Raw genomic sequence first — 18,847 nt, 5'->3', positions numbered from 1 at the left:
GCACATGAAATAAAAAATTTTGACCACCATGTTATGATGCAACAAATATTTGGGCTTAGTGATTAATCTGTATCTAAAATTATTGCCCATTCAATGTTGAAGTACACATTGACAACAGTATCTAATTCCATGCAGAAGAAAGAAAACAATGTGTAACTTTAATATTCAGAACTACTTACTCCATATCACTAAAGATGTGGTTGCTGTCCTGTTTCCGGTTTTACAGTAGTATGTTCCACCATCTTTGCACTGGAGGAAGTTGATATTTATGTGAATTATCGTGTCGTTTTCTGATAAAATAGTGGTACTAAAACGTATCCCAGTTAGGTTGTTCTTGGTTGAATTGCCAATTGTTAGAATAGACAATATTTCCTCTCCCTGAAACGTGGGTGTGAGTCTCGATATGATGACGGAATCGTTGCTCAAAATGCCCGTAACTGTACAGTTTATTTGCACCGTGTCATTTATGAACCCGGTAATTTCACTTGGAGAAATAATGACACCTATATAAATTAAGACAAGACAAAAGACTGCTTTAAACAGATAAAAGTCAGATTTGTGTGGTTATCACTAAGTGTTGATAAATGTAAATGGATATTCAGTTTGAATAACTTTAGGCGCATGCAGCTTTATCCAAACTGAGACTAATTTATAATCGAACGTTTCAGGTTTGTGTCAAATGATTACCTAAACTGCTAGTTATTTATAATTAATCACCTCATTTTAAGTTTATGGGATGTTGCCATGAAGTGTGGTATATGTGATTCGCGTATTTGCAGGTTAAAAGTAGCCGCAAACACCTCTTGATTGTGTATCACATGTACACAATTTAATTGAAAATCATGCATGCTCGGTTACAATTTGAATTTTGATTAAATTAATGTTAAATATATTAAATAAATGTGAACTTGAAATGAGGAATATATAGTTTTGTTCTGTGATTGTATATAAGTTAACAACATATGAACGACTATAAAACATATCTTATCTGAAAACATTAAACGGTGACGACCTTGGTGAAATGGTGAATCACGAGATTTTCTAAGAAGAAATCAAGTATTGCGAATTAACATATTTGAAATTAAAGCATGGTTATACAAGTAATTCGCTTACATATCTTAGGAAACTTGCGGTTCAATTATAGGAACATAATATACTTCTTTTCTTCACAAGTTTGTTCTTGTTGCACACATGCGCAATGGTGATCCCCAGACGGTGATTTCTCTCACATGTAATGTTACACAGAAGTGACGTTGATGTAGCAGAATCAATTGTACACTTAGTTTCGTCCTTTGGTTATTATTGACAACATTATATTTAGTGACAGATTTGGTAGGTTATATCGCAAATATCGTTTCGGTTTGCCCTTTACTCACCGTTTATAATGCAGCAAACGAAAATTATATATAGAGCCAATATTTGTTTTGCACGTCTTAAATATGGAACATACATTTGACTTGATTGAAATCCAATAGATCCCAAATTTCAAATTACATTGGCAGTGAATCTAGAATACGTGTAATAATAATGAAAATAATAATAATAATAATAATAAACACTATCATCATGGTCATCCTCATAATTATCATAAATAAGTCGACTTGATGCTGTCTCTTGCTTTTGGTAGGTTTGACACCATTTTCAGCATATGATAGGCCACACATGGCGGCCAGAATGTTTAGTCGTAGGAGAACACGGACAGACTCCAAGAAGAATTGCAGACCCACGGCAGGCTTTCTCAAATACTCAAGATGCCCGAGACGAGATAAGAACCCAGGCAGAGGAGAGGTGTCAATATGTAACGGAGAGCGCATTAGACCACTCGGCCAACGTTAGACCCAAACGCGTATTAGAGAAACTGCATAAAAATTCATACCCTATAATGCTACACACATCTATTGATTTGTAGCATATATATACTTTAAAAACCCAATATAGAGAAAACGCATCATAAGTCAGACCATTAATATACATTTTTACATAACGGCGAACCATTCTAAATTCTAGATTATACGAGGCCCACAGTAGACTAGAACAAGCAGCAAACATAGCAAGGTACTTCTTTAATTCATCAATTAACCAGTTTCTTTCAAAAGACACTCTTTAAATGAGAGTGGTAACATTAGATCAAAAGGCATTGCAAGTTAAAAAGCTTAACATTGAGTCATTATATATATATATATATATATATATATATATATATATATATATATATATATATATATATATATATATATATGTGTGTGTGTGTGTGTGTGTGTGTGTGTGTGTGTGTGTGTGTGTCCCGTCTTGAAATCCTCAAAGTATACATTATACTCTTGTTTGTCTTAGGTAGGCATCAATTTTAAGGCGTTTCTGGATTTTGAATTTGTACTGACCTCAGCCACAACCTTACATCCAAATTAATACAATGCAAATAACGTAATAGTTCAACAGTGACAAATACTGCCATCTCATGCATCCACTTTGTTAACATTATTTTTTTAAGGACGAGAACGCAGGATAGAAAATTGAAAAATATGGCACTACTGTGAATGAAATACATGTAAGTTATCAATCACAGTTGATGTCAAATGTTGTAACATTACACACTCAGATTTATATTTTTTACAAGTAAAAAGAGAGCAGACCAAGCAATCCGATGTAATAACATTCATATCAAGAAAATGACGGTAGGTTTGTGGGATTGGAGCCTGCATAACGTTAGTCCACAACAACAAACGAAACTGCACTTTAATGACAACTTAGGCAGCATGACTATTCATATATCCAACTGTACTTGGAATATCAGACTAACGCTTAGGCATGGTTAATGCATAGTTTAAGAAAATGTATTTTTATTGTTTATATATCACAGCACTTGTAATGGTTGAAAAGGAAACGATATCCACTTAATGTATATAGCATTAACATGGTGCAATATGTTGGGCCTTCCCGAACTCGTTCATAAATGATAAATATCTCGTTGGGACTTTAGAAAAAGAACAACATGAAATTAAATAAATTAGTGACAAAAATATGAGGAAAAAATTAATAAAAATGCATGAGATGTGAGGCTGGTGATGAGAAGCAATTTCTCGAAGCACATAATGGTCCATTGGCTTAGATTGTTGGTAGAAAGATTAGTCACGAAATGTATTTGTGTTTGCAGAAGAAGCGATACAAACTAAGCATAGTTTTTGCGCCACGTGACGAATGAGTTTCATTACATTTTTTTTTACAAAGAACAGTATTTAGCATGAAAAAAAGTAATGTGGTTTAAATTAACCCAATGTTTTAACGTGCACTATATATTTAATTATACTGCTTTTTGTTATAAAATAAGGATCATATCAACAAAATAAAATGTGTTTACGAATATATGCTTAAAATGAAATTAAGACGACAGTAATTGTACTATTCAGTTAATCAAAACTGAATAAAATCGCTCATAGCCTTCAAATAGGTATTATAACCTAGATGGAAGAAAGGAGCAAAGGTATCAATGCGACCGAAACCTAAATTTTCAATCATTACTTTTGACACCTAGATGTTTTATTTCAGTTGTCTTTCTCTGCTAAAGGCACTGCTAAAGATATCAAGGTCAATGCTCTGCCGATGGGTCTTTACGGACAACAATGCGATATGTTCATTTCCTTAGTGATTTTAAAGAATAGAAGAAAACAATGCAACGTTAACTTTTCACATGTTCAAAACGGCGATGACAACAGCGTTGTACACTCGGCATACCTAATCAAAAGTGACTATCTTTAATAGCAAAGTAAACTTGATATTTTTCGAAATATTTTAAAGCGAAGAAGTATAAAAGATGAAACAATTTTTTTCCAATTTACCAATTTACCACGTTATGTATTCGTAAAGAGACAAAGCAACTATATTGAGTTCTTTTTTCGGCATGGTGTATATTTTGCAATCAATTAAACATGGTAGTTTCTAAATGTGCAAAAATGACCATACTCAATAACCTATAAAATAAAAATTATATTATCTGCATAAATGTAGACCAAATATTAATTATTTCTCTTGGCGCCATGGCAACAATTTATAGCCATCCAAAGTGTGAAGGAAAGAAATTCGTACACATTTAAGATATAAATGCAATGGCAATTTATTGCAGTCTTCAAGAAATGTTTTTAAAGCAGAGGTGCTGTCTAAAGTGTGACAACTGGTGTATAGGGAGCTATTTTATCTGGTATAGAACCATGCGTGCAGAAAAATATAGTATATTGCGATATCTGATACAGCGATAGGAATAGCAATATAAGATCTCGCCGAAAAACAATTTGGAAGGTTGACCTATTCTATGGTAGAACGAGAATTAAAAATTTAGTTCAAATGTTTAATGAGCTTTATATAATTTTAGCTTTCAATCAATAGTGGTTGAATTTCCCACGTGAGTGGTACGAAGCAGCGTTTGAATAATATTATGCAAATAGTTTACGCAAAGAAACAAATCCCCAAAACTAATACATTAGTCCTCTGTTCCACTTTCATTGATAACTGGTTATATGTGTGTGCAAAAATAACATGTACAGCAACCCCTTGATTGACCCGAAATTCTCTAAAGTAGTCACATATGTATAATGGTCGATCGTTGCGAAACTGCCTACCTGTGCAACATTAGTCTTCAAGTACTGCTTATTTGACTACTCTTGTGCCTTATAAATAATGTTTATCGTGAATTTTGTAAAATAAAGTTTAAATGGTCGTTGCAATTGTTAAGTATTTTCTACTTATTTTACAACATGCTCGCTGTAGAACGTCAACTTAGTCCACGATAACGCTAGGCTAGGGTTACACGTGAGGCAGACTAAATTTACCCTCCATTGGTGCTCCACATTTGAAAACACTATAATCCACATGCTGTTGAGAATCATCATATATATTCTGTTAGCCGAATTATACATTAGAAGCTTATAGTACATAATCAAACAGCGGATTTGAGTCACTGAGTTTAGACTGGACGATTGACTCATACAAACATGATACAAATCAATCTGTTGTAGTCATAGGTATCTATCTATTATAATATTTTCGCACGTACTAAAGTCGAGTTTTATATCAGTCGAGTTTATCTTGCAATTTTGTGGCAGATTATAAATCAATGTTTTTTAATTACTAGGCATACACAGGGAAAAATCATGTTCAGTAATGCACTGGATTTTAGTTACCTTATTTTTATTAAGAACTTTTAGAGTAAAATATATCAATGTATTCAGCGATCGAATTTGAAAACACTTCTCACGTAATAATATTCAACAAATAAATCTTTGCTGCCTAAATAGACCAATTAGTTGTATCGCAGTGCCATCAACGATGTTGAGAATAACGGAAAACTGGAATACGATTCAAATAGTGAAGGTGATGTCGCCCACAATAAACAAAGAGGAAAAATAATATTAAATTAGAGTGTAGAGACAAAGGTACACAAAGTTGACAGTATCGTTGTTATGATTGTGTCAAACGTACATAAATCTTTCACATGCTTTTGATGGCTGAATGATGTACAAACATATTCGAGAGTTTAGACCTGTTAAACAATGTTTCAAAACTGAACAGTAAGAAGCTAGACGATACAGAAAAGGAACCAAAAATGAAATTCATGTGGGGTTTTAAAAACAGAAATAGTTAAATCTCTGCTATTAATATAAAATGTTGCAAGATATAAAAAATACATACTTCATTGGGTATTATATTCACAAGTTGGACCTCTTTTGCACAACTTATGTTAAAAATATTTTTTTAAAGAGTATGTTTCTTTCATATTATAGAGTATCACATTTGGTGTGGTCTACCAAGGGAAGATAATTTGATCATACACTTTTGATTCACAAAAGATGTAAATTCATCTAGCATGAAAAGAGGAAAGGTAAATAAGGAAAACAGGAAATAGGAAATCTAGGAAATCATAATAATTGATAACTCGAATTTGAAAGCCTTAAAAGATTTGAGAAAGCAAACGTAATATAAAATTATGCAGCACTATGTCTTTAACAAATCCTTAAAACCCCATTCCTATATGCATAACTTGTTTGTTCAACTTGTGCACTTTTAATGTTTTATTAAAATGCAAAAGGTCAATAAGGTAATCATTAAAGTATTTGTATTTCGCTCTACAATTTCTCTCTTAAACTTTAAACGTTGTTCGTTATTTTGCTTTTATGAAGACTTAACCTAAGGTTATGAACCTCTCTTTTCACGCATCCGCCAAACCATGTGTAGTTTATATATTACCCGCAAAAACAAATATGCTTTTCTTACGTTATCTGCAGTGCAACAACGTAAGGTACTTTTCCTTACAAGTTTAAAGAATTCCTTTTCTGGTATAAAAGTTACAGATTTAAAAGTTACAGATTTTGTATTGTGTATTTTCCTTTTACATTGCGTTTGTCATCATTGATGGTGAGTTATATTTTATTTCATCAGATTGTTTTAACGAGCATTACAATTAATGATGGGATATATTAGTACGGATACTTAAGTTAACAATTATTCAGAAAGTCGTATTCTTATCAATCTGAAAATACAAGATGCTATACCAGAGCTTGTAGTGTTGATGTCATACACGTCTGACTCCAGTCTTGATGAACTGTTGTCGCCAATAATGCACCGAACTCGAGCACCTTGCCATTTTTCTGCAACAATAAAATTCATCACCAGAGTACCCATACTACTACAGTTCTTGTCATCTGTGGTCAAAATTGTATTTTCATACTTCGTGAAATTGCTTCCGCCAAACATCACTTCCATGTACATATTCTGTCGTGGAACTCCTTGTTCACCGGTGCAGGTTATAGTTGCTTGTGTATAAGCCACTATCGACTGCGGCAACAGGAGCGTAGGCTTCCTGGGAGGAACTACAAAAAAAGATTACTTCCTAAGAACAAAGTAGACATGGTACGAGTTCAGTGTTCTTAGATTTTAGTGATCGACTAAGTAAAGACTGGTATCATGTTTTATAATCTATGGCAACTACTATGAAAATCTCAGCCTGTAGAAAGAGGAAATTCTTGTTGTATGAAAACAATTTAAAAGCCAATAGGCTTTAAGTTGATATTCATTGTACTTCAAAATTGTATTAAAAACTTCTAGCAAATAAAATCTCACAAAACAGGTGCCTTATAAACTAGTAAAATTTATATCAAAGCAGTCTGGCATGCCATACTATTTGTCGAGAAATATATGTTCAGCAAAATGTTGTTGATTTAATTCTTTTATAGCAATTATTGTGCGACAGATCCCATATCCTCCCAGCATCGTTTTATGTTCTAGATAAAAAGATCATGTTTTGAATAGCATAGCTTTTATATACCTTTCAAAGTTAGGTATACACGGTCCGTGAATTCACCTCTATCAAGGATGATTAAATACTCTCCACTGTGGCTGCAGTTTGTTTTAATCAATGTAACAGTCACCTCCGCTTTCCCACTTATAACCGAAACTTGTATATCTCTATCATCTGAACGCTGAGAAATATTACCAGTAATATTGTTATTATTAAACAGGGAGTCATTATGATGTTTTATTGAGAGCGCAAATGAGTCATTGCAGAACAGCAGACTGCATGTAATCGAAGTCAGGTCTCCTATGTTGGCATCAGCATCTTTGCAGTATATAACTATAATGTAAATAAAATCGCTTTAGTTAAATTAGATTATCTAAAGATAATACAATTAGAAGAACACGTAACATTTTGCAATATGTGTTTCTTCTTAAAGAACATTCTGAAGTCAATACTATTTTGAAGATAATATCTCAGAAAGAAACGCAGCTAAGAATATATTTCCTAACCACAACAACGTTTTTAAACGTATGAATTAAAAGTTAAGATTGTATAATAATGATGATTTAATATTCTTTTGTTGAATGCACACAATCGGACATGTTAAAATATGCAAACAGTTCTGTTGATTGTAATTCGGAGTACTGTTTTAAAACTCAATGTTTATGTTCCTAACTAAGAAATTTGACGATTGCATGATATTCTTTTTAGTTTGATCTCACTGAATATATAGTTGATTTGAAAATTAAATATTATAATGCGATATATTTACTTCTTGATAAAAGTAGTTGAACATTTAAAAAAGTACAATTTGTCATACAATATTAATATGCTAGTTTGAGATTATGAGCAATTTGATACTTATTGAAATGGCGTTGAATTTTTTAAAAATCGTACACGAATGAGATGAAAGTACTGCATTAATTACCGTCTTTCTGACAATGATAAATTAAAATTTGAAATCTGATACTTACATGGACACTTTGCTGAAAATAATAATAATAATAATAATAATAATAATAATGATAATAATAATAACAACAACAACAACAAAAGAGTGTGCGTGTGATTTGGATATTTAACGTAGCTTTAACAAGTCAGTCATATCGATACAATGTCTGCAGCGTGGCAGTTTGTAGTGATGTCTAGCATTGGGGCATCATGAATCACACAGGTAGCATGATGTCCCACCCAGTCACGTTATCCTGACACCAGGCCGATCATTCTACCAAGAACCTCTTAATGCTGAGCGCCAAGCGAGGCAACTGTAAATATAAATTTTATAAGTCTTTGGTATGACTCGGCCGGGGACCGAACCCACAACCTCCAGCATCTGAAGAACTTAAAGAAGAATTTTAAGAAGAGAAGGAGGCTGAACATTATGAATATTACTTTTCCAAAGAGCCTTAAAGCTCCGCTACATTGATGCATTGTTTGGTAAGTAAAGAGGGAATGATAGTTTTAGAAAACAAAAACACTAAATATGTGACAGGATAAGGTAGAGGTTGGTAGAGTAATCTCTTATAAGGGTGGAATACTGCAGCACTTTTTGAGCAAATGGAATATATTGCTTTAGTGATACATTTTAGAAGATGAAATGGTGACTACTTATTGACGAGCAGTACAACAACGGCTTCATGCAGGTGTTCAGAAATAAATGTGTGTTCGAGGATGCAGCCATAGTTTAACGCCATATTGTAATGCACCGAATAGATTCGCTTCTTTTATTGAATCGACGAGATTACGGCATAAAACATTGATATTATTTCACGTAAACTCGTGACCACTAAATAATCGCTATATCAGTTAATTAATACGACAGGAAAACTTCTTTACTGACAAGAGGAGACACTTGACTGGCCAGTCGCTGGTAGTGCGCAATGGATCGCGACTGGTATAGAGTATTTATATTTATGTCTTGGTAAACTTGTAACTTGCAATGAAAGCCGGTACCTAGGCATATGTTCTGCGGTAAATGCCTATATGTCACTAAGGATTACAGTTGAATGAATCAAACAAACATTTCTAAAACAAGAACAGTTACATTTAAAATAAATGAACAAAATGAATACATTGTCTGTACATATTTACTTTCTTTAACCGTAATTAATGACTTTCGACGTAAATGCTTAGCACATTTAAATGTACTATTCAGAAATGCATAGGTTCAGGAAAAGATTTCTTACCACATTTGGCAAGTCATATAGTTTTTCATTCTAGTTCACGGCCAATTGCTTTCTAGAACAATGTAAGAATACTCATTCCAGTCCATCTGCATTACCAAACTAGACATTCTATCTCTTACAAAATATGCCACTCAGACTTGTCTATTGAAATTGCGACTATAGAGTCTACCACCAAAATGCTTCCGAAACAAATGTAGTCAAACTTTACTAATTTGAGTCAGTGAGAACGAAAACGATACTTAAAATTGTTGATTGTCTCTAGTTTTAAAGATACGATATTGGGGCAGTATATACGACCCTTGATTTTTGAATGGCGGAGGACAAGTGATTTATAAAAGGAACAGGTCTCTACTTAACCAAAAATGATTAAGATAATCTGTAAGTGGATACATCATTGATTGGGTTTACAAAATTCTTGCTCTTTTTTGCAAAACAATGACTCATGCAATATCAAGCTGGTATTGCGTCATACATGATATGAATTGCACATGTTATTCCATTAAGTAATGGATGATGCAATTATAACTAAGCTTACATCACTCTGTGAATACATTGCCATATATCTGCTCTAGAAATCATACAGTGTCGTGCTCTCTTATTTGTTTGTGTTTGATTCTGCAAAGGGACACATTTATGTTAGCCAAAGTAATCAGAGATGCCTCGTGTGAACAATGCAGATAACTTCTGCTATGTTTGCGGTGAAGTGACTTTTGCATTATGGTTAAGAAAGCCTATCACCTTCATTTTGGCTGCAACATTGGAGCTCGGGACAGGAGGTGGGCCTCTCACATATGCCTCAACACTTGTGCAACACATATTTGCTAGTTTTTGAACAGGAAAAGGAAATATATGTCGTTTGCAGTGCCAGTGATTTGGAAAGAGCGAACAGATCATATCAGCAATTGTTACTTCTGCATGGTGTCTCCAGTTGGGAAAGGTGTGTCAAAGAAGAAACAGTGGACTGTGCATTATCCAAACATTCCATCAGCTATAAGCCCAGTATCCCACGAAAAAAGACTGCTTGTTCCTAATGCACCATAATCATTATCCCTTGAGTCAGACAAGGAAAAGGAAGAGGATGAAACTTCTAGTCCTGAACCATCAATGTCACATGACCCATATTTTCTTACATCTTCCTCCTCTGAACAACACCTCATAACACAAAATGATCTGAATGACCTAGTCAGGGAATCGGAACTATTCAAGAGTAAGGCAAAGCAGTTGGGCTCCAGACTAGTGCTGTGGAATCTACTGGCAGGTGATTTTAGGATTTCTATGTTCCGTTACCGTCGAAAGGATCTTGTCACATTCTCTTCATGGAAGGTGATTTTGTAGTCTACTACAACACTGATGGTGTGATGGCAGCCCTTATCACCGTTCATGATCCAAATGAGTGGACACTGCTCATTGATTCACCAAACACGAGTCTTAAATCTGTTTTGCAATGTTTTGCCATCATTTCCAGTTGGACATGCAGTCCATATAAAGGAAACCTACGAAATCCTGAAATAAATTTCAAGGTGCAAAATTTAGGATCAACATCAGTGGCCGCTTTATGCCGATTTGTAAGTTATTGCTGTCTTGTTTGGTCTGCAGACTTGACACGCAAAGTACTATTGTTTTCTTTGCGAATAGGGTAGTCGTGTGGGAGATTCTCGCTGCATCAAGAGAGATTGGCCACTCCGACAGCCATTGAAGCCTGGGAGGGAAAGTGTCATCATTCTCCACCTGTTGAATCAATGCAGAATTTAGTACCATCAAGTTGTGTCTGATGGAGAACATTGCCAAGGCCATTGACAAAACACAAGCAGTTTTTAAGTACCTCCATGGAATATTTCTAAGATTAAGTGAAGTTAAGATAAAGGAAGGTTTCTTTGTTGGTCCTCAGATTCGTGAACTTTTTCGAGATGATGCATTTCACCATGCACTGCATGGCAAGGAAAAGGCGGCATGGAAAGCCTTTCAGTTAGTTGCAACAGATTTTCTCGGGAAAAAAACAAGTCATATAAATGCCTTGGTTGCAACATGTCACTAAAGATATATGTTTGCACTCTCATCTGGGTTATTTTCAACCGAACTGCGGAGCAATGAGCGAAGAGAACAGCGATCTATTTCACTCGGACATTGCAACAATGGAGAAACGCTATCAGGGCGAATGGAACTCATCAAAGCGTGCGGACTATTGCTGGACAGTGAAAAGATATATTCCATTTTAATGAATACAAGAGACAAGTCAAGAAGCGCAGAGTAGACACTGACTAAGGACTAAACTAGGTCCTTAAATATACATAATAGTAATTTTGCCTTTTGTTTCATATAACAGCTTATTTATATAACCATGTTGCTGTTTTTTTTAAAGTGTTATATAAACAGGACAGGTGAAATATTATCGTGTAAATCAACCATAAACATATTAAAAGACCTAGGTTTACAATTTATGATTGAAACTATACTATCTACATAATATACATAGACGTAAAAAGTTAAAACTTAAATATATTGGAAACATTAGGTAATTAGTTATTTTAATTGTCATATTTAAATGCAGCACACCATAAGTCCATGATAAATAGCACATTTTATCTCAGATTCAGACGACATCTAAAACATTGTAGACCACTGTCACGTGGTCTCGTACAACTCTACTTGAGGTTGATAAAAATTCATAAATATATTCCGAAAATAATAACGAGATTTCTTTTTATGTTTTTCAGTTGAATTGTGTCGAAATGTTATAGGGTATGCTTATAATCAAGGGTAGACGTCAAAGTCTTAAAAGTGTATATTTATTTGACGGCACTGTTCGTTTAGAAAAGTACTATACAGATTAACGTCCAATTGCATGACAAATATGCGTCATTTGGTTATTTCGCCTTAATCAGCGTGGTCACCGAATTAATATACAAAATCTAGCATGTCAACCCTTTCCAGCATACTTACAGCTTGACATCATTTCAAATAAGTCAGTATGAATCTGTGTGAGATATTTGATTTAACCTTCATAGGGTAGTTACAGCATGGCATAGTTCGCTTGATTCGGTGTGACATTTAGTGATATATTGTGTATTCCTTCTCACTTCGTGCAGTATCAATTTGATTACTGTTTCATTCCAGGTTCATTGATAAGAAATGTATTGAAAATAAATGAAAATATCGTTCTAATTGAGTTTGTGAAAAGGGTCTCTTAAGCTATCTTTTAAAGATTAAAACACCTACATTCCGTGATGATCACGGTGCGACATAACACTAACATACATCTCATTAGTGTCTTTATATTTTCTTTTTTCTCCAGAGGGAAAATATGTTATATCGGAAAGCAGCATTCAGTGTTTTTAACATCAATTACATTAATTAATAAAGATTCGGCTAGTTTAGTTTTGCAGTCCGGTATGCGTCTGCTCCTTACGTAAGGTGAACACTGCACAGTTGCCAGGCTTATTCTGTGTCAAGTTCAAACTTGTGGCATGCAAAGGTAAGAAACGGAGGAACATTTGCCACAACAAGATAATCTTACATGCTTCAGACCTCAATTATCTCCCCTCGAAGTTGACCAAAATAAGAAAGCTATTCTGAATGACTTATTGACTAAATTTCATCATAAATGTGGTAAAAAGAAGAGACTAATGATAAACAAGGAACTTAATAATTGCAGTGAACTGAAACTGAAATAGTAAAAGCCTGCCCCGAAATGAGCCAGTTTAGTGTTGCACCGGCGTATTTGTTTGCCACTTCATAATTATTTTGGGGTACATTTTCATTTACTACAACTAGTTATTCTTCTACCATGGGTACTAGTACTATGTAGTAGTACGACTACTATTATTATTACTACTAATGATAATACTAATAATACTAACAATAACGATAGCGATAACTATAATAATGACGATGATGATACAAAATGTCAATAGTGAATGATTTGAATTTTGGAAGACAGAAGGAACATTTCCTGGCAACAATATTATCTTTAGAGAGATCCATTATGAAACCGAAAGCAAAAGCAATTAAAACTATGCAGCATACATTATTGAGTCTAGACATGCAGATTAAAAGGTGAATCTGGATAATTTACCAATTAGTTTTTCAGTTTATTAATTACCATAAAAACAAGCAATTTATCACTGAGAGATTGTCGCAGCAATAGGTTATTATGGGTCAATGCAACAATGGTCCGTTGCGAAAATCATATACATATTTTTGTGAATACGCCATGTGTGAATCACATTGCGTTTTGATATATCTGTTGTCTTGGGATGTCAAAAGCTTTTATTCTAAATCTAACAGACCACGTGATATATTTAAATATTAAATGTTGTTAGTTGGTCTGGTAGTCAGGTAGCATACTAATGGTCCAAACAAGAAAAATAGGGATGGATAATGAATAAAATAACTTTATGATACTCTCTCCCCCACCCCCTTCTGGACCATCGTAGCAAGATACGGGCTCAAATCAGTTAATAAAGGAGCATATCAGGTTGTCGCCTTTGTTATGCGACGATGTCTTTTGACCGATGATTGATGATAAAATATACAGCAAAACAGAAATGGGAAAGAGAGGTATGGACTATATAAGCTATGCAATAGTCGGTAGCAGTATTATTTAAAGCACAATACTGACTTAGATCAACTGTATATACATTTAAATGTTTGAGAGGTTGGTTCCTCACTTCCTGTACTTCTTAGTTGTTTATTATTCTAGCCAGTATGTGAAGAAAGTAACTGTGCTGTGTTTGCAATCCTCTACGTTAAACCTTGCTTCATATATAAATCACAATTCTGTCATATATATATATATATATATATATATATATATATATATATATATATATATATATATATATATATATTTATTTATTTATTTATTCTGCATAACGAAAATAGAAACTCAAAATAGAAAATTAACAATTTATAAATTTGCAAGGATTGTGAATCGCTGCATAAAGTACCGAACTACATTTCATGTTGCACGCATGACGTATATGTCAAACATGCTCGTACAATATTGTTAATGTATATCGAAAAGGAAATACAACATTCGAAATCGGTGTAAAGTGACGTTGTAAGAATGTATTGTGCTTGAATTATCTTATATCTTTCTGTATGTTAATTGTCTAGTCTTTTTTCATTGTTTCTGTGGTGTACTGTGTATTTTCAGTCTATCAAGTGTCAGTCAAAGGTTTAATACATAACTGATTGATAGCTAACGCGAATGTACAAAAAAGAAATTAGACGACTCACGTGCTCGACATATTCCAATATTATCATAAAAACATTGCCCTTGCTGACATTTTCCTGGCACAGGTACACCACTAAGGCACGTGAGAAACAATTCACAGTCGCTCTGAAGATACGAAATATTCGATCCTTCTGGGACGCCTACGCATATATCAGCTGTAAAAGTAAAATCACTTAATTAATTATATTTTTAACATTCTTTGTGGATCCACATATCCAATATCTGTATTTCGATTCGATGAATTCATAATTTCAATCACCCCATTAAAATATGAAGCATTCTAACAAGATCTATTTTCAAGCGTAGTTCGAATACATTAATGATGAAATTCGGGGAAACCCACGTTGTCGGCTGCTCATACTATGCCTCAGATCTATGGACATCGATGAAGGCATGCTAATAACTGCAAGCAATTCGGTCATGGCTGAGTGGCTGAGAATATTACAAAACAAGTATCCAGTTCTGAGGAAACTTCTTTGAAGCATTTCATGCCAATTTACATCTTTGGTAAGTATATATCTTCATTATAAGTTAACTAAACGAACTTATGTTGAAGAAAGTGAGGAAAATATGTCATGTTATCTTAAAGGATACATAATACTCCCTCTCCAAATAAATTGACTCTTGAATGAAAACGACTGATATGATTATGACCTATACAAAGTGTTATATATATATATATATATATATATAGAGAGAGAGAGAGAGAGAGAGAGAGAGAGAGAGACCAGGGACCATCATCATATCTGAGTATCAACTTCAGACCATTGTGTTGTTTATTCACTTAATTAGTGCTTATATGCTAAATTATTCTTTATTGCAAACCAAATTATTACGTTGAGAAGAGTAGATCGCGGTAAGCAAATCAAGGCAGAATAGCTGTCTCGTATTCTATAAAACTCTGCGAAAATGTACTTCATAACAAATTATGCAAATTATCACCTGTGCTTAGAACATAATCGAATATTACCAAAATGGTATGATTACTAAAGATTTCGGTATTAATTCCATTACAATATAGTACAGAACTTCAGTCAAAAAACTCTTCAGTAGTTTCGTTGATTATAACAAAGCAATACAGTATTACGATTCCTGGAAGCTTTAAACCTATTACAAATGTATATTTTAAGACTGAGAGGGCTCAACCATTGCCGTAAACAATAACTGTATACTAAGGATTACCTGGGACTAGTCGTATTGTGCTTTCTTCTGAAACCAATCGGATACCAGTGTCCCCATTAGTCACGTTGTTAATAACCACACAACGTATTTTTGCATTATCCCAATCTGATGTAAATTTTCCGTTGAAATAAAATGTAAATCTTTGCTTGGTTCCACAATCTGTAGTAATGTTCACTCGTCTTTCATAATAGCCTTCATAGAAATAAAAGGTTACATTTTTATTCACTTCTGCTATTAAAATTTCGCCTGGATTTTCTATGTCCGCTTCGCATGCAAAAGGATACTTGACGCTATGGTAATTATCTCTAATCATGATATCTGGAAGCTGCAATATGGGTTTTTCCCTTTTTCCTGGAATGAGGAATATATATGTTTGTTACATGTAAGTCTTATCATTAAATGCCGTAATGAAAATTATCATTTACAATGACATTTTAATACCGGAGAATCCTGAACATTTTTGTTCTTGTTGGAGGTTTAGATTTTTTTAAATATTCCATTCATCCGGAGAATTGCAAATTATTTCTTCTTCTCAAATTATACGGCATGATTTACAAAAATTTGATTAAATGTTGTACCCTCTTTCGCCAGTAACTCTTGAGATTACAGTTCAGTGAAAAGCGATTGAAAAAAAACACATTTTACCTATTATCACTTTGCATATTCTTTCACCATGTTTGCTTGGTACTTTCTGCGCTGATGTATTTTTATATTAAAATTGTAATATATAAATAACATCCGTTTTTATTAACTTATGTTATTAACTTTCCGCAAGGGTTCTCAACCTCCCCTTCTCTAACGAAAATATAATTAACGTCATTGCAATTATCTTAAAACTTTATTGTTGTTTTTTTTTTCTTTTCCCGTCAGTCCTGGACGAAAACGAAAACCATATGTGATTTGATTTGCTACTACTTGTATAATGCAAGCTAATCCATCTCATATTCTTCAACTTTTTATATCCTACTGACATCCATTTACTATTATGACATATTTGGCTGTTTGTAATACAGGCATAAACTTTTAAGACACTTTTACAATGAACTGTAACTCTGCAGGGTACTTAATCAAATATAAATTGTCATAAAGTAAGACATCTCGAAGATCCTTCACACTCAACAGTCGGTGTCAACTATATGCATATCTTTGCGTGTTCTTATGTACTTTTTTGTTCATATTTTGATTTGTATAATCAGCAATAGTTTATAATTATATACAAAATGCTTATATTTTGCCGAATTTACTTTTCATCATTTTGATTACTCTTCTTCCCTTTCATACGCATATTTGTTTCTTTGTATTCACTCCTTCAACGACAATATCTTTAAAGTTTTTGTAAATATTTCAGTGCTGGCTGACAGTGGACTTTATTACGTAGAAATATAGGTTCACACACTAACACACATGGATATATATATATATATATATATATATATATATATATATATATATATATATATATATATATATATGGATGGAATCTTTAAAACGACGATGCTAATAATATATGCAAATGAATTAAAGCATCACTTGTATCATAAATATATCAAATCATGTCAAGAGAGAAAAACAAGGTTCGTAAAAATGTGAAATTGTAAACTTGTCCACAAAGTTTACCAAAAACAAAAGTATGCCTTAGCATGCAATGAAAAGGATATGTCGCGGTTGCTATAAGGTCAGTAATGCAATCTGATGCGTTAAGACTGGTAAACAATTCATTCATCCTCTTGCTGACAACCATAGCCGAAATAACTAACACAACTTTAAAGTAACATTTCTGTATTCGTGTCAAGGCAAAGATGGATAGCCTTGACACGAAAGAATACATCATATAATTTTGCCTTATCTCTGTTAAATCGATAATATAATGAATCTATAAAACAGGTTCGATAGGGGATTTTATATAAGCAATAATTTTACATGAGGGATAATAATCTACCTGAATATGTATACGTTTCTAAGACGATCTCACCACTTCTACTAACGACGAGGAAACTAAGAGGAATATCAGTTCATACTTTATCAACATACTCACGTTTCACAGTGGCGTTGTCAGAAGCCGCACCACTTGTACAATAGTACCATCCTTCATATTCACAGGACGCATTTAAAATGAATATGGATACATCAACGTTATATCCGGAAAAGGTTATGTTGACAGCAAAGCCATTCAAAATAGTCCCAGTTTCATTATTAGCAAAATTGACAACCATTACTTCCTGTTGACTGGTTCTTGATAAACGGCTTAGGCTCAAGTTACCATTCCAACCAGTAACCGTACATATAAGCTGCAAAGGCACACCGACCACAGCCGTGTAATACTTTATATTGAAAGCCACACCTGAAAGAAAGTGATTTTTATAACTAAATATATATCATATATTGAAACTATATATGATGCTACTTAACAGGTGTTATATGGACTCCTGTGTAGCAAACATCTCATCTATCCACACATTCATTCTGGATTCCTATGAAAGACTAAGTAGCATCATATTTGGTGATGTCTGCTTAGTGGTGATGGAATATTGGCTGGTGTGTGCAGTCAAGGCTATGGGTGCTGTTTACTGCGGACCTGTGCTTGAATCTCCGTAGAGTACGAATTAAAAATTCTCTAACCTGTATGATAGTATTATTTGAATTAAATATTAATTCTATCTATTATTATCAAGCATTCTCCTATATAATCGATGGATATAACTTTCCCTTCTGGCTGGTGTATATTTATAAATCTCTATAATTAATCCCAGATACCGTGATTTCTTTCATAGGAATCCGGAATGATTGTGTAGATAGATGAGAATTAACTATTAGGTTCTCCTGCGAATGTGCTTATAATACCGATTATTAGTACCATCGTTTTGGTTGATGTGTGCTTAGTAGTAATGGAATATGAGCTGGAGTGTGTAGAAAAGGCGATGGGTGCCGTTTACTAGCGGACTGGGGTCGAATATCCGTAGA

The 18,847-nt window shown here is 33.7% G+C and overlaps 1 protein-coding gene across 1 annotated transcript in view; it reads right to left on the bottom strand.

The window, feature by feature from the left end:
• LOC149798513 (uncharacterized) overlaps positions 1-18,847 on the bottom strand; it is a 77,839-nt gene that overhangs the window by 15,567 nt on the left and 43,425 nt on the right. The window contains exons 8-13 of the mRNA XM_089957318.1: positions 17,922-18,227; positions 15,887-16,237; positions 14,707-14,859; positions 7,313-7,618; positions 6,540-6,857; positions 180-503 (exon numbers count right to left, since the gene is read on the bottom strand). Coding sequence (XP_089813444.1) covers positions 180-503; positions 6,540-6,857; positions 7,313-7,618; positions 14,707-14,859; positions 15,887-16,237; positions 17,922-18,227 — 1,758 coding nt within the window. The remainder of the gene's footprint in view (positions 1-179; positions 504-6,539; positions 6,858-7,312; positions 7,619-14,706; positions 14,860-15,886; positions 16,238-17,921; positions 18,228-18,847) is intronic.

This window comes from Sinohyriopsis cumingii, chromosome 5, assembly GCF_028554795.1.
Source record: "Sinohyriopsis cumingii isolate HCF-2022 chromosome 5, ASM2855479v2, whole genome shotgun sequence".
NCBI lineage: Eukaryota > Metazoa > Mollusca > Bivalvia > Unionida > Unionidae > Sinohyriopsis > Sinohyriopsis cumingii.
The sequence above is the reverse complement of the archived record's forward strand: the minus strand, read 5'-3'. Positions and strand labels throughout refer to the sequence as shown.